We start from the raw sequence: 17,086 nt of genomic DNA on the forward strand, positions 1-17,086 counted from the left end.
GTTCGCCAAGTACCCACCATCTTCAAATAATGACAGCAATAACAACCACCCTGACTGAGCGGCCCCTGAGCCTCCTAGGCCCTGGGCAGAGCACTGAAAAGATAGAGGGGAAAGGGACCCTCAGCGGGGACGGGGGTAGAAACAGACAGTGACAGTCCCTGTGACAGTACAGTGACCAGGAAGCCCAGGGGCTGTGGGAGCCAGAAGAGAGGCCCCAGGCAGCCTGGGCTTCAGGGAGGAAAATATGTGTGAGTGTTTGAGGCAAAGAGTAGGTCACAGACCAAGCACAGAGGCTGGACAAAGCCCGTGTCTGGGAACTGCAGGATTTGGTTTGGCTGGATTGGAGGAGAAGAGGGAGGGGCAAGAAGAGAGAGAGAAGATGTCAGGAAGACCAGCCCACAACAGGCCTTATGAGCACGTCAACGGGTGTGGGCTTTCTCCTAAGGGCAGTGGGGAGCCACAGAAGGCTTTTGAGCAGGGGAGGGTCAACTCTGATGACCATGTCTGTGTGGAGGGCTAGCAAGGTGGAGGCAGGGTGACCAGTGAGCAGATATGAGTGGGACAGGGCTTCAGTTCTTCAGCATGAGGAGTGGTTTATAGGTCATTAACCCAAATAAAGGTTTTCCAACCCAGACTCTGTCTCTCCCCACATGTGGCCCCTCTCACCACTGCCTCCCAGCGGGTGAGGAGTCAGGCTTCCTCAGCTTTGCCAAGGGAGACCTCATCATCCTGGATCACGACACAGGAGAGCAGGTCATGAACTCAGGCTGGGCCAATGGCATCAACGAGCGGACCAGGCAGCGTGGGGACTTCCCCACTGACTGTGTGTACGTCATGCCCACTGTCACCATGCCACCACGGGAGATTGCGGTATGTGGATGGGGTTTCTCCTGAATCCCTCTTTGCCCCCTGTCCCTGTCTGAGCAGGGGATTATAGATATGTGGCCTGCAGCTTCCGTGACGATGACATGGGGCTCCGATGGGGCCACGAACTTAAAACTGTCAAACCTGGAGAGGGGCCTAGAAACTACATCGAATGAGGAACTGCCCAGGGCAGGGGATGGGAGGAGAGTGGGGGTAGGGACATCATTTTGCTCTCTCCTAAAGGGCACAGCGGGAAAGGGAGGCCCTGGGTCTCTGAAGCCACCTGAGCCATTACTGAGAACTCAGCTCAACTTTTCCAGGCAGCTCCCTGCTCGCTGGACAGTTCTCATCCTGTTTCCTCCTGACTTGTCCAGCTTTTCTGACTGACCCACCCTGGTCCAGACACAGGGTCCTGAGGAGAGGGTCCTGAGCCCAGCATGATGGAGGCAGCAGTAACTTCAGAGATCACAAGGAGCAAAGGGACCCCCCGGGCACAGGGCACAGGGCTCACGCCCACAGGGGCGGTCTCCCCAGCCCCAGTCTGGAAGGCTCTGGACTTTCCCATGTTGATCCCACGGGCCGGGCCGCGGGCAGAGAGCGGACCTGAGCCCCCCCGTCTCTCTGTCTCTAGGCCCTGGTCACCATGACTCCTGACCAGAGGCAGGATGTTATCCGGCTCCTGCAGCAGCGAACACCAGATCCTGAGGTGCGCGCCAAGCCCTACACGCTGGAAGAGTTTTCCTACGACTACTTCAGGTGACCAGGAAAGGGGAGAGGGTCCGGGATGACAAGCTGCAGCCTTCTGTGACTTTGTGGTGGGGACATCACAGCATCTCCACCTCTGAACAGAGCTGGGTCAGAGAGCGCCAGAGGACAGTTTTTGTCTGTTGAGACGACCCTTCTGGTGTCATCTCCTTCCTTCCTTGAAGAGGTCGTGACTGTGCCCATCCCAGGCAGGGTCCTTAGCACTCATGGCTCACTGTCCTTGTGGGGAGATGGGCACAATCCCAGGCAGCCGTGATTCCGTGAACTCAGTATTGTGATGGGGCTGCTGAGTACAGTGGAGAGTCTTCCTGGAGGAGGTGGCCTCTGAGCTGAGCTGTGTAGAAAGTGTCTCGGGGGGAGCACATGCCAAGGTTGGAGCAGAGAGGACCAGGGGTGAGTGGCGGGGCTGACTGGGGCAAAGCTACGTTAGCCTTTGTTTTCCAGCTGAGAAGGCAAGGCCCAGGACGGCTGGTATTGCCCCAGGTCACAAGGCAGAGGGGAAGAGTGTGGCCTGTTCCCTTCCCTTGGCCTCCAGAAATGGGGCTAGATGGTGGTGGGTCTCACAACTGACTGTCCCTGTCCCATATCAGGCCTCCGCCCAAGCACACGCTGAGCCGTGTTATGGTGTCCAAGGCCCGAGGCAAGGACCGGCTGTGGAGCCACACACGGGAGCCGCTCAAGCAGGCGCTGCTCAAGAAGATCCTGGGCAGCGAGGAGCTCTCGCAGGAGGCCTGCATGGCCTTCATCGATATCCACACCCAGGGCGTGGGAGATGTGGGAAGGGACCCCAGGCAGGGTGGGGCCAGGCCCCTGCCTCCAGGGCTCTCATCTGCACCCCTACTTCCTTCTGAGAGTCCGGCTGGGTCCTGGGCAGATGTGGAGGAACACTGATGGAGCAGCTCTATCCATGTGCTGGCTACCTTACAGCATGCAGGGTGCCACCTCACCCATGGTCTCTTCTGATTGTTATTTGGTTGACAGTCTGCCAAGTGCTGGGCCAGGCATGGAAACACAGTGGTTACCATACCCAACCCCTGGCCTCCGGGGAGATATGCTGACTATCAGTGCTATGATGGGGTTGGCAGTACCATGACCTGACCTAGCCTTGGAGGAAAGCATGGAGGGCTTCCTAGAAGAAGTGGTATCAAGGCTAGACCTGAAAACTGAGTAGGCATTAGCCAAAGGGCTGATGAGTAGGGAGTATACCAGACAGATGAAGCAGCATGCACAAAGGCCCTGGGGCAAAACAGATCAGGGCTGTTTGGACGGCACAAAATAATACCACACACTTGCAGGGCAGATTCAAGACGGGAATCTCAAGATGTGGGCTGAAGGGTTCCTAACTCCTGTTAAGAAGTTTGGACTGTGTCCCAAGGCCATGGGGAGCCACTGGGCAGAGCTGGCACAGTCAGATTAGTGGTTTGAACAGTGCATCCTGGCTGCTGTGAGCACCTTGGGTGTGAGGTCAGGGGCCTGAGGAGGGGGCCCGAGGAGTTGAGGAGACAGGTGGGTGGTGGGCCCATTTCCTACAAGCCCTCCTTGACAGCTCCCCAGCCATGCTCAAGTACATGGGGGACTACCCATCCAAGAGGACGCGCTCCGTCAACGAACTAACTGACCAGATCTTTGAGGGCTCCCTGAAGGCCGAGCCCCTCAAGGACGAGGTGTATGTGCAGATCCTGAAGCAGTTGACCGAAAACCACATCAGGTGAGCCGGGGTGGTGGACAGGTTAGAGGGCAAGTCCCTATCCATGGTGTGCACGGCAGGTGGGAATCTTAAAGGTCATGCACCTGTTGTGATGGGAAGCTCCCTCCCTCCAGAGGCAGCAGTCCTTCCTCACTCAGAGCAGGGAGCCACCTGCCACCTTCAGGTACCCTCATGTCCTAGCTCCACCTCTAGGCGGGTCAAGAACCAAGAGGCAACAGCTGTGCCCTCTGAGTCTGCCCTCCAAGTTTAACAGTCCCAGCTCCTCCCCACTTCCTGCCACTCCCTGCTGGAGCCTCCTCTGGATCCCCCTGCCCAGCCCAGGCTGTCCGCCTGCCTGCAGGTTCAGCTCGTTAGCAAATATCCCATCCCTGGCTTGGGCTGAGCTAGTTGTCAATTGAAAGCTCTGGCCGAAAACCCTCGTGGGCTAAAGGTGTTGGGCCCCAGAGGGTGCCCCCTTCTTCTCCCTGCTGGGCCATATGACTGCAAGAGTGGGAGGGCAGGAACATGCTAGTCTCAGAGCCTGAAAGAAGCCTGACCATCTCCCCTTATGCCCAGACCCCCAATTCCCTCCCCAGCTGTGTCACTCTCTACATCTCTTACTCTAGAGCCACACATCAGAGCTTTCACACTGACAAACCTTTGTATGTGCCATGCCTACTGCCAGGAAAACCTTTCATCTTTCATCTCGTTTGTGTATCAGAATTTGTCTCATCCTTCAAAGCCTAGGTCAAATGCCTCCTCTTCCTAGGAGCCCTCCAAGGGAGGAGCTAGGAATGGTGCCTGGGGAGCCCAGGGGTTGATCTTAGTGCTACTCAAAGAATAGATGAATTAAAGAGCTTCTGCCAAAATAGAAACCACACACTGCTTCCTTCATAGGAAAGTCTTGCTAAGAAAAAAAAAAAATCTTAGCTGAACCAAACAGAGTGCTTGGTGACATAGCTGACATTCATTCTGGCATTAACACCTGATCTCCATGTGGCTAGTAACTGTGTGGCCCCGCCTAGGTTGGCTGACCACACCTTGAGTAGCACTAATTGGATCTAGCTATCCAGGAGGTGGGTCTGTGTTGATCCTCAGACGGGGATGGGGTCAGGCCAGGCACGCGCTGCTGTGTGAAGAGCTGAGGAGTGTGCAGCCCCAGGTGTGCTCAACCCCTGTGCCTACATCTCTTCCTGCAGGTATAGTGAGGAGCGAGGCTGGGAGCTGCTCTGGCTGTGCACGGGCCTCTTCCCTCCCAGCAACATCCTCCTGCCCCACGTGCAGCGCTTCATACAGTCCCGAAAGCACTGCCCACTCGCCATCGACTGCCTGCAGCGGCTCCAGAAAGCCCTGAGGTACAGCAGTCTGTAAGGGGCATAGGCAGCAGGCACTGAGATGGGCTCCCGGCCCATGGGATGAGGACATGAGCACACAGCAACTGGGACCTGTCCGTGGGGTCCCACAGCTGCCAGCTGGACACAAGTTGCAGCATCAGTGCCCATTCTGGGCATAGTTTGAGAGACTGGTTGCTCAGAAGGGCTTGGTTCATACCTTCCAGTCTGTTAGGGAGGAAGATACCTGACCACACTTTTTTTTTTTTTTTGTATTTTTCTGAAGTTGGAAACGGGGAGGCAGTCAGACTCCCGCATATGCCCGGCTGGGATCCACCCGGCATGCCCACCAGGGGGCGATGCTCTGCCCATCTTGGGAGTCGCTCTGTTGCAACCAGAGCCATTCCAGTGCCTGAGGCAGAGGCCATAGAGCCATCCTCAGCGCCCGGGCCAACTTTGCTCCAATGGAGCCTTGGCTGCAGGAGGGGAAGAGAGAGACAGAGAGGAAGTGGGTGGAGGGGGGGAGAAGCAGATGGGCGCCTCTCCTGTGTGCCCTGGCCAGGAATCGAACCTGGGACTCCTGCACGCCAGGCCAATGCTCTACCACTGAGCCAACCGGCCAGGGCCACCTGACCACACTTTATGTTCCAAAAAGCCCACTCATGTCCTTGTCTTCACGTGGTCCCCTCCATAGCCCTGTGTGGTGGGTGCTGTTATCATCCCCATTGCACAGATGAGCAATGGGAGGCTCTGAGAGGGGAGGTGACTATCACCTGGTAGGAAGTGATGGGCAGGGATTAGAAGTGGGGTATTCTGCCTCCATAAGTTCCCTCTGAAGCTGCTGGTTCCTGATTTTGTCCCTCCACCTCCCGGTTTTTAGAAACGGGTCCCGGAAGTACCCCCCACACCTGGTGGAGGTAGAGGCCATCCAGCACAAAACCACCCAGATATTCCACAAGGTCTACTTTCCCGATGACACCGATGAGGTGAGGACCACTGGCTTCTTGGTCCATAGATACCCCGAAACACCAGGCTCCCTGGGAGACAGAGGCAGCCCTGATGCTTCCTCCCACCCCCCGCCACCACCCCCAGAACGGCCCCCTTCCCGCTGCCCCACAGGGCTCAGTCAAGAGGCCACAGACTCCCTGGGTCAGGAGCTCTTGGGTTTCTGGTTCAACCTCCCGTCTCCTTGAGCAGCTTCCTTGAGAAGGTCATCCCTCCTCTCTCTGAGGAGGCTGTCCCTTGGAACAATGGTGTTTCCTCCCTCTGAGCTGAGCTCTGTGCTGGTGCCACCTCCCTGATGCCAGTTCTGTTTCTAGACACAGTTTGCCTACCCCTCAGCCCCAGGCTTCCCATATATATGGCTCTGAGCCACTTTCCTGAAGACCGCTGCCTTGCTCCCCTCACCGGGCCTGACTAGCGGGTCCCACCACCCTGGTCCCCTTGTCCAGAGGTTCTGTTTGTCTCTGGTCACGCCGGTCCAGTCGGGCTGCCTACCGATCTGCACTCCTTACCCCATTTCAGTACAGCCTGTCACCCTGATAAACAAGTCCAACACTGAAACTTAGTTTGAAAAAGCAGTTTTACAACTTGTCTAGAGACTAGAGATTCAGAAATACCACAGGAGGATTCCAGTCATGGGACAGAAAAACTTTCCGAGATCCTCGCCTGCCTGCTCCGGTGGAAGGTCCATGGAGCAGCCCCACCCCCATCGCACTGCTCCCTGCATCTCAGCCTCCCCAGACTCTGCATCCTCCCTCCCCAGTCAGGCCGCTTCCCCTTCCTCTTTCCTCCTCGCCCTTTCAGGGACTTGCTGTCCTCTCTCTCTGGTCTCTCTCCTTCCAGTGGCCCCGTGCCACCCCGTCTGTGCCCCCTTGGCCTCTGCTGTGGCTCATGCTTGTTCACCAGGCCCAGGGCCCCAAGGCCGAGCCCAGCTTGGAGGGCTGGGAAGGATGTGATCTGAAAAGACCCAGACAGGAGTGGCCCTTTCCTTTTCTTAAATGCTGCACCTAGTTCTGGACGCATGGGGAGTCCCCGTAGAGGGGGATGTCTTGCATGGGAGGGGTCAGTCTAGTTGGAGGCACAGCCAGAGGGGCGCGAGGACCCATGCCAGAGCCACGCGAGCCCCCACCCCCCCCCCACCCCCAGGCCTTTGAGGTGGAGTCCAGCACCAAGGCCAAGGACTTCTGCCAGAACATCGCAGCCCGGCTGCTCCTCAAGTCCTCCGAGGGATTCAGCCTCTTTGTCAAAATTGCAGACAAGGTGGGTAGTGAGCATCACTTGCTCTTAGTCTCTCTGTTGGGAAGTTTGCTGGAGCCATAGCAGCTCATGGGGTGGGAGTGGGAGTGGAGCGAGACAAAGGAGGGAGGGAGAGAGCGCTTGTGTGTGGCTGCCCACTGTGCCTGTCTCCTCACGTCTCTGCAATGCCCAGTCTGTGTAGCAGCCCTGAAATCTCTCCTCGGGGGCAGGCACAGCATGGCCTCACAGCAGGCTCCTCCCCTGCCACCCACACAGGGACTTTCCTGGTTTGAATCCACTGGGCCCTCAGCTGCCATGCTGAGGCCAATTAGCCTGTGAAATAATCCTTGAAGGGAAGGTTATGGCCACCTCATAGCCTCCTCATAGATCACAAAACCGGGGCTTAGAAAGATTACGGAATTTATCCAAGGTCACAGAGAGGGGACTCGGGCCTTAACACCCTCCTGCGTTGCCTCCCCCACTCCTCTGTCTGGTGTTCAAGCCCCTGGCCGTGGGCAGGCTCCCCGGCCCGCTCAGGTGCTCCCGCAGCTGTTCGCTCCCCGTTCCCTGTGCCGCACACTGGGGACCCAGAGCTGATCTCAGTGGGGCCCTGGCCCCAGGGCTGCTTAGGGCTTGTGGGAGGAGCAGAACACGGATTTCAGAAAATGTCCAAGGCAGGAACTGGGCCTCATTCTCAGCCTTTCCCCCAGGGCCTGGGGCAGTGTTCAGTAGGTCTCTGCTAAATGACAGCATGGGATGACAGTCACTCTGGGCAGCCTGTGCTCGAGAGACACTCCACAGGCCCTGGTGGAACAGGGTGAAGCTAATACGTGGACACCCCTCTGGCTGCCAGAGGGCATCTTTCTGGAGAAGGGGCACCAAGAAATCCTTGGGTGGGAAAGTCAGAAAACTCGGGCTTGCTCAGACTAAAACGAATGGACTAGAACCTCCATGTCCTTAGGTCATCAGCGTGCCTGAGAATGACTTCTTCTTCGACTTTGTTCGACACCTGACAGACTGGATAAAGAAAGCGCGGCCCGTCAAAGATGGTAACTTGAGGCTGGGTCCCGGGATCATTTGACACAGAGCAGGAATGCTGGCTCAGCGCCATACCATGAGGCCCACCTGGGTGGGCCCCGAGCTAGGGCCTCCTCCGGGGCTGGTGCTGGGCACCTTTGTACTGGGACCCTCTGGGTGACAGACTGGCTGCCCTCTGCCACAGGAATCCTGCCCTCGCTCACCTACCAGGTATTCTTCATGAAGAAGCTGTGGACCACCACAGTGCCGGGGAAGGACCCCATGGCTGATTCCATCTTTCACTACTACCAGGTGAGCCAGGGCCTCTCTCTGCTGTTGCCTCCATGTGCTGTGGCCCTGTGTCCTTTGAAAAAGCACAGACCTGCTGTCCTTGCCGGGGGCGGAATCTGTAACAGCACAGCCGTGAAGAGATTCCTATTGGGAGTCTCCCAACCCCTGGGGGGTGGCCCAGCCTCAACCTCAGATCCTTCTCTTTCCCAGCCCTCCAACCCTCAGGGGTTGGTAGCTTCTTTTCAGCTTTCAAACCCCACCTTCCCAGGCCCTTCCCTTGGTGAGAGGCTATCTTCTGAATTGGAGTGCATCCAAGGCCTTGCTGTGAAATGTAAATGTTTTCTAGCACGGGCACAAGTCTGTAGGCTCACATGATGAGCTTCTATTATAATTTTTACTCATTCTGTCCTCCAGACAGACCCCAAGAAGTAGCCATGTTGTTCCCATTTTAAAGAGGGAGAAACAGACACAGAGAGATCACATGATGGAACTGGGGTTTGATTCCAGGACTTCCTTACTGCAGACTCAGTGATCTCTTCTGGGCTAGCGGGTTTACCATTCTGTGTGAGAGACAGCCCAGGATGCAGGGAAGAGCAGGGGAGGCAGGATCAGGCTATCGTGGTGGGAGAACCTTGTCCTGGAGTCCGAAGGGCTGGCCTTCAAATCTGGGCTCTGCCTCTCCCCAGAGCCTCCCCAGCCCTTCCCATTTAGTGAATGGCACTGGCGACTACCAGTTTCCACGAAATGGAAACTCAAGTCAGCCTTAACATCTTCCTCGCCCTCACTTCCTACCTCCCAAATCATTCACTTGGCTTTACGTCATGAATATATCTAAAATCTATACACACCTATCCATCACCCCTACCAGCTTGGGTCAGTCCACCATCTTCTCTCCTCTGTGTGAAGCTGGTAACCTTTTCTCTGATTTCCCCGTCTGTCTTTGTCTCCGTTCAATCTGTTCTCCACAGGGTGGTCATGCTTTCCAGATCCTCTCAGTGGCTTCCCATTACTCTCAGGGTAGAACCCCAAATCCTAGCTGGCCCTGTATGGGGTGCCCTACCTACTCTGCTGCTTTGACTTGTACCCACACCCCTTTGCTCAGTTCCCTCCAGCTACATTTTTCAATTCACTAGTTTACTTTTTTTTTTAACTTAGAAAATTAAATTTAACAGGGTGACATTAATCAACAAGAGTACATAGATTTCAGGTAAACATCTTCACATCATTTGAAGTCGATTAGGTTGTATATCCATCACCCAAAGTCAAATCATCCTCTGTCACCTTATATTTGTCCTTCTTTATACCCTTCCCCCAACTCCCCATAACATCTCCCCTCCCCCTGGTAACCACTGCACTCTTATCTATCTCCATGAGTCTCAATTATTGTATCCCACCTATTGTGGAATCATACAGTTTTTAGTTTTTTTCTGATTTACTTATTTTACTCAGTATATAATGTTATCAAGGTCCGTCCATGTTGTTGTAAATGATACTATGTTATCATTTCTTATGGCTGAGTAGTATTCCATTGTATATATGTACCACATCTTTATTCAATCCTCTATCAAAGGGTACTTTGAGTGTTTCCATGTCTTGGCCACTAGAAATAATGCTGCGATGAACATGGGGGTGCATATGTCTTTATGTACCTATGTTTTAGAGTTCTGGGGGTATATACCCAGTAGAGGGATGCTGGGTCATACAGTAATTCTATTCTTGTTTTGAGGAACCACCATACTTTTTTCATAATGGTTGTACTAATTTATATTCCCATCAGCAGTGAATGAGGGTTCCTTTTCTCCACAGCCTCTGCAACACTTGTTATTACCTGTCTTGTTGATAATAGCCAACCTAACAGGAATAAAATGGTATCTCATTGCAGTTTTGATTTGCATTTCTCTAATAGCTAGTGAATATGAGCATTTTTTCATATATGTGTTGGCCATTTGTATTTCTTCTTGGGAGCAGCATCTCTTTATGTCCTTTCCCTATTTTGATTGGATTATTTGCTTGTTTGTTGCTGAGTTTTGTGAGTTCTTTACATATTTTGGATATTAACCCCTCATCGGACCTGTTGTTTGCAAATATCATCTCCTATTTAGTTGGCTGCCTCTTTGTTTTGTTGTCAGTTTCTTTCACTGTGCAGAAGCTTCTTAGTTTGATATAGTCCTATTCATTTATTATTGCCTTTATTTCCCTTGCCTTTGGAGTCAAATTCATAAAATGTTCTCTACGGCCAAGGTCCATGAGTTTAGTACCTATGTTTTCTTTTATGTAATTTATTGTTTCAGATCTTATATTTAGGTCTTTGATCCATTTTGAATTAATTTTTGTGCAAGGGGACAAACTGTAGTCACGTTTCATTCTTTTGCATATGTCTTTCCAATTTTCCTAGCACCATTTATTGAAAGAGGCTTTCTTTTTTCCATTGTGTGTTTTTGGCTCCTTTTCAAAGATGATTTGCCCATACATATGTGGTTTTATTTCTGGGCTTTCAATTCTGTTTCATTGGTCTGTGTGTCTATTTTTCTGCCAATACCATGCTGTTTTGATTATCATGGCTCTGTAGTATAATTTGAAGTCAGGTATTGTAATGTCTCTGGCTTTATTTCTCAGGATTGCTTTGGTTATTCAAGTTTTTTTATGGTTCCATGTAAACCTGGTGATTTTTTGTTCCATTTCATTAAAAAATGACATTGGGATTTTGATGACAATTGCATTAAATTTGTATATTGCTTTGGGTAATATGGTCATTTTAACGATATTTATTCTTCTTATCCATGAACATGGGATATTTTTCCATTTCATTGTGACTTTTTTGATTTCTTTTAATAATACTTTGTAGTTTTCAGTATATAGTTCCTTTACATTCATTGTTATGTTTATTCCTAGGTATTTTATTTTTTGTTGCAACTGTAAAAGGGATTATTTTTTTAGTTCATTTTCCGAAGTTTCATTGTTGGCATATATGAAGGCAATAGACTTCTGTATATTAATTTTGTATCCTGTGACCTTACTGTATATTGGTCTATTGTTTCTAATAGTCTTTCTGTAGAGTCTTTGGGGTTTTCTATATACAGGATCATGTCATCTGCAAAAAGTGAAACCTTTACTTCTTCTTTTCCAATATAAATACTTTTTATTTCTTTCTCTTGTCTGATTGCTCTGGAATGGAGAGAGTGGGCAACGTCTTGTTCCTGATTTTAGAGAAAAAGCTTTCAGTTTTTTTACCATTTAGTATGATATTAGCTGATGGTTTGTCATATATGGCCTTTATTATGTTGAGGTATTTTTCTTATATACTCATTTTATTGAGTGTTTTAGACATAAAAAGATATTGTATCTTATCGAATGCCTTCTCTGCATCTATTGATGGAATCATATGAATTTTGTTCTCTGTTTTGTTGATATAGTGAATTATGTAATTAATTTACCTATGTTGAACCATCCTTGTGCTCCTGGGATAAATCCTACTTGATTGTGATGTGTTATTTTTTTAAATGTGTTGTTGTATTCAATTTGTTAGCATTTTGTTTAGGATTTTTGCATCTGTATTCATTACAAATATTGGTCTGTAGTTTTCTTTTTTGTATTGTCCTTGCCAGGATTTGATATGTGGGTTATGTTAGCTTCATAAAATGTGTTTGGAAGTATTGCTTCTTTGATTTTTTGAAAGACTTTAGAAGTATAAGAACCAGACCTTCTGTGAATGTTTGGTAGAATTCACTAGTGTAGCTGTCTGGTCCTGGACTTTTATTTTTGGGGAGGATTTTGATAGTTGTTTCTATTTCCTCCCTGTTTATGGATCCATTTAGGCTTTCCATTTCTTTGTGACTCAGTCTAGGAAGATTGTATAGTTCTAGGAATTTATCCATTTCTTCTATACTGTTGAATTTGGTGGCATATAGTTTTTTTTATAGTATTCTACAATGATCTTTTGTATATCTACAATATCTGTGGTAATTTCTCTCTTTCATTTCAGATTTTGTTTATATGAGTTTTTCTCTTTTTTCCTTAGGGAGTCTTGCCGGGGGTTGTCAATTTTATTGATCTTTTCAAAGAACCAGTTCTTTGTGTATTAATTTTTATAGTTTTTTGTTTTTATTTCATTTAGTTCTGTCATAATTTTTACTATTTTCTTTCTTCTGCTGGTTTTGGGTTGCCTTTGTTCTTCTTTTTCTAGTTCCTTAAGATGTGATGTTAAGTTGTTTACTTGGGCTCTCTCTCGTTTCTTGATATAAGCCTGTAGTGATATGAACTTCTCTCTCTTTTTTTTTGTATTTTTCTGAAGTTGGAAACGGGGAGGCAGTCAGACAGATTCCTGCATGCGCTTGACCGGGATCCACCTGGCATTCCCACCAGGGGGCAATGCTCTGCCCACCTGGGGCATCACTCTGTTGCAACCAGAGCCATTCTAGCGCCTGAGGCAAAGGCCATAGAGCCATCCTCAGCGCCCGGGCCAACCTTGCTCCAATGGAGCCCTGGCTGCAGGAGGAGAAGAGATAGAGAGAAAGAAGAGGGGGAGGGGTGGAGAAGCAGATGGTGCTTCTCCTGTGTGCCCTGGCCAGGAATCGAACCTGGGACTCCTGCACACCAGGCTGGCGCTCTACCACTGAGCCAACCTGCCAGGGCCATGAACTTCTCTCTTATTATTGCTTTTGCTGCATCCCAGAAATTTTGTGTTGTCATTTTTGTCTGTATATATCTTTTGATCTCTGCTTTTATTTCTTCTTTGACCCAGTCATTTTTTAGGAGTATGCTGTTTAATTTCCACATTTTTGTGGGTTTCTTTACTTCTTTTTCGAAATTGAATTCTGATTCCAAAGCCTTATGGTCAGAGAATGTGCTTAGTATAATTTCAATGTATCTGAATTTCTTAATGTTAGTTTTGTGACCCAACATATGGTCTATTCCATGTACACTGGAGAAAAATGTATATTTTGAGGATCTGGGATGAAATGTCCTGTAGGTGTCTATTATGTCCATTTGTTCTAGTGCTTCATTTAAGGCCAATATTTCTTTATTGATTTTCTATTTGGTTGAACGATCTAGAACCATCAATGGTGTGTTGAGAGCTCCATGTATGATTGTGTTTTTGTCTTTTTCTATTTTTAGATGAGTTAGTACATGTCTTACATATATGTTTCAGTGCATATATATTAAGAAGTGTTATGTCTTCTTGATACAATGTTCCTTTTATCATTATGAAAAGACTGTCTTTGTCTCTGATTACCTTTGTTGTCTTGTAGTCAGCATTGTCAGATATGCTCAAGTTCACTTTTGACAGGTTGTCTCAGCTCTTTCCCTCTTTACCTACTGAGCGTTTAGATGTGGATTCAAATATCTTCTCTTGTTTTTTCCTATTACAGTTACATTCAATATTATATTGTTTAGTTTCAGATGTACAGCATAGTGACTAGATACTTATACTTTACAAAGTGTTCCCTCTGATATTTCCAGCAGCCACCTGACACCACACACAGTTATTACAGTATTACTATATTCTCTATTCTGTACTTTACATCTTTGTGACTGTTTTGTAACTACCAATTTGTTCTCCTTAATCCTTTTACCTTTTTTACTCAGTTCCCAAACCTCCCCTCTCTGGAAACTATCAGGCTCTTCTCTATAATTATAAGACTTTTCTGTTTTGTTTGTTCATTTCTAGTGTTTATTAGATTTCACATATGAGGCAAACCATGTGGTATTTGTCTTTTTCTGCCTGATTTATTTCACTTAGCATAATGCCCTCTTAGCCCATCCATGTTGTCACAGGTGGTAAGATTTCATTCTTTTTTTGTAACTGAGTAATATTCTGCTGTGTGTGTGTGTGTGTGTGTATCTCACAGCTTTTAAAAATCCATTTTTAAAAATCCAATGGATTTTTATGTTGCTTCCATAGCTTGGCTATTGTAAATAACACCACAGTGAACATAAGGGTGCATATATTTTCAAATTAGTGTTTTGAGTTTCTTTGGATATATACCCAGAAGTAAAATTGCTGGATCATAAGGCAGTTTTTTTTTTTGTTTTTTTTTTTGCATTTTCTTTTCTGAAGCTGGAAACAGGGAGAGACAGTCAGACAGACTCCCGCATGCGCCCGACCGGGATCCACCCGGCACGCCCACCATGGGGCGACGCTCTGCCCACCAGGGGGCGATGCTCTGCCCATCCTGGGCGTCGCCATGTTGCGACCATCCTGGGCGTCGCCATATTGCGACCAGAGCCACTCTAGCGCCTGGGGCAGAGGCCACAGAGCCATCCCCAGCGCCTGGGCCATCTTTGCTCCAATGGAGCCTTGGCTGCGGGAGGGGAAGAGAGAGACAGAGAGGAAGGCGCGGCGGAGGGGTGGAGAAGCAAATGGGCGCTTCTCCTATGTGCCCTGGCCGGGAATCGAACCTGGGTCCTCCGCACGCTAGGCCGACGCTCTACCGCTGAGCCAACCGGCCAGGGCCATAAGGCAGTTTTATATTTAATTTATTGAGGAACCTTCAGACTGTTTTTCACCAGTCATCTTAAGGGAAGTCTAACCCCTTCCCCAAGACTATATCAGGTCACCTCATTTTATGTTCTTATAGCACTGAGAACAATTCCTTCAAAGATTGGAATTGATTCACTGTAATGATTAATGTCTGTTCTTGCCTTGACTACAGGAGTAAGGGGGGGTATATGTTGTTGCTTAAAGGGCTTGGCTCATAGTAGATGTTCAATAAATATTTGTTGGCTTGATGGATGGGTAAATATGTGAATCAGTGACTCCGTGAATGGATGGGAGAAGGGCGGTAAATGAATTTATGGGTTCAATATTGGTGGATGGGCAGGTGAATGGGTAAGTGGGTAGGAGGGTAGGTGGGTGGATGTGTGAACAAATGGAGCAATGGGTGGGAAATGGATATGAGGGAGTAGACCCATATGGCTGGGTTAATAGATGGATGAATGGGTATAGGCGGGCAGATAGGTGGTAGGTAGGCATGTATGAGTAGATGAAAAGGTGGGTGGATAATAATTGACTCAGGTTTCTGACTTGTATTATGTCCTCAAGCCAGCCTCAGTATCCCTGTGCTTCAAATAAGACAGCTGTAAAACCCTTTAGGGGCTTCATCTTTGCTTTGAGTTGCCAGAGGAACTCCTCATTCTTAGTTACTCCGGTTCTGGGTCTAAAAGTTCAAGGTCGGGGATGGGCTGGTGCTGCTGCTAAAACCAGCCCGTCTCCAGGGACCACAGTGGAAGAAGGCCATCCTGGGGGGCTTTTCCCAACAGAGAACAGGCCTGGGATGCAGGGGTGCAGAATGGTCTCAGGTCTACCAGCTGGTCTGGTCACTCTAAGTTTCTTCATTTTCGAAGTGCTGCTGTTCACTTTGCTGGACTGTTATGAGGGGAAGTGACATAGTATTCATATACAGCTCTGTCTTTAAACTGCAACGTGCTTAATCTGTGTGGGCATAATTGCTCTTTTCCTGAACTGTCCCTGAGGAGCAGTGTCAGCTGAGGCTGGAGAAGCGGCTGGGCCTTGCTGTGGGGCAAGGCAGCAGGCCCGGCCTCAGGGTGGTAGGGAAGGAGTCCACTTCCTCCAAGTCCCTCCCTCCTGTGACCTGCTCCGTCTCTGGCAGGAGTTGCCCAAGTATCTCCGAGGCTACCACAAGTGCACACGGGAGGAGGTGCTGCAGTTGGGAGCACTGATCTACAGGGTCAAGTTCGAGGAGGACAAGTCCTACTTCCCCAGCATCCCGAAGCTGCTCCGGGAGCTGGTGCCCCAGGACCTCATCCGGCAGGTCGCACCTGATGACTGGAAGCGGGTGAGCATGGTGGGGGCAGTGGAAATAGGGTCCCTCACAATGGGTTTCTGGGCATCCCAAGGGTGAGGGGGGCAGGGGCTGGCCGACAGCCCAGGGACATGTCTCCTATGGCCCTGTGTGTGATAGGTTCACCCTCCCAGTCCCTCTCCGCCTGCTTTAGTATCTAGTCTTTAAGGCGAAGAATTCAGCTGGCCACTTTGCTGTAATTTTCCATCTTGGTTTCCATGGTGACCGTGGTCTCCTGACTTTACTTGATACTTGTTGGCCTGCTTGCTTGGGGGAGGGCAGGAATCCATTTACTGGGATAAGGAGGGTTGCCCATTATGGCCTGCAGGACCACCATACTATGCCTGGCCCTCCGAGGCCCAGGACAGCCGCTGACAGGGGCAGGAGGGGCGGGGAGAGGACTCTGACCCTCCCTCTCCCTGCAGTCCATCGTCGCCTACTTCAACAAGCATGCAGGGAAGTCCAAGGAGGAGGCCAAGCTAGCCTTCCTGAAGCTCATTTTCAAGTGGCCCACCTTTGGCTCAGCCTTTTTTGAGGTGAAGGTACGCTGTGGGCAGCTTCACAGGGTGGAGGAAGGAGGTAAGAAGGGGGGATGAGAAGGCTCAGAAACTCCTCCCAGGACTGTGGGGAACACAGTCGACCTTGCCACCTGCCCTCGCCAGGAAAGGGGGACATACCCTCCGGCTTGCCTCAGGGGAGTGCTGAGCCTGGACTCAGTCCTGGGACAGAGAAACCAGTGGTCAGCCAGGCAGCGGCAGTGGATCTGAAAACAGGCCAGAATCACAGAGGATAATCTGTGGGGAGCTCTTGTCGAGGTGGCAGAGCCAGGGAGGCCTACCCAGACTGTAAAATCTGAGGAGGCTTCCTGGAGTAGGTAACACCTGAACTTTCCAGGGAGACCCTGGGGAGAATGATCCTGGCAGCTAGCCTGAGCAAGACTCAGAGGTGTGAGAGCTCAGGCTTGGGCAAAAAGAACAAGAGGTTAAGTGTGGATGGCATAGGGTGTGAGGTGAGCAGACTGCGGTGGGAGGCAGGTTGGCCAGCAGGTGAGGAGTCTTCCCCGCAGGCGATGGCCAGCCTTGGACGGCTCT

The 17,086-nt window shown here is 50.0% G+C and overlaps 1 protein-coding gene across 2 annotated transcripts in view; it reads left to right on the forward strand.

Annotated features, from left to right (window-relative positions):
- The window catches only part of MYO7A (myosin VIIA), a 100,333-nt gene that overhangs the window by 76,947 nt on the left and 6,300 nt on the right, over nt 1–17,086 (forward strand). For both annotated transcript variants that reach the window (XM_066369237.1, XM_066369245.1), the window contains exons 36-46: nt 680–870; nt 1,496–1,620; nt 2,220–2,376; nt 3,183–3,337; nt 4,516–4,671; nt 5,528–5,633; nt 6,796–6,909; nt 7,847–7,934; nt 8,108–8,214; nt 15,804–15,989; nt 16,421–16,537. In XM_066369237.1, the coding sequence (XP_066225334.1) occupies nt 680–870; nt 1,496–1,620; nt 2,220–2,376; nt 3,183–3,337; nt 4,516–4,671; nt 5,528–5,633; nt 6,796–6,909; nt 7,847–7,934; nt 8,108–8,214; nt 15,804–15,989; nt 16,421–16,537 (1,502 nt within the window). The remainder of the gene's footprint in view (nt 1–679; nt 871–1,495; nt 1,621–2,219; nt 2,377–3,182; nt 3,338–4,515; nt 4,672–5,527; nt 5,634–6,795; nt 6,910–7,846; nt 7,935–8,107; nt 8,215–15,803; nt 15,990–16,420; nt 16,538–17,086) is intronic.

This window comes from Saccopteryx leptura, chromosome 1 (assembly GCF_036850995.1).
Source record: "Saccopteryx leptura isolate mSacLep1 chromosome 1, mSacLep1_pri_phased_curated, whole genome shotgun sequence".
NCBI classification, from domain to species: domain Eukaryota; kingdom Metazoa; phylum Chordata; class Mammalia; order Chiroptera; family Emballonuridae; genus Saccopteryx; species Saccopteryx leptura.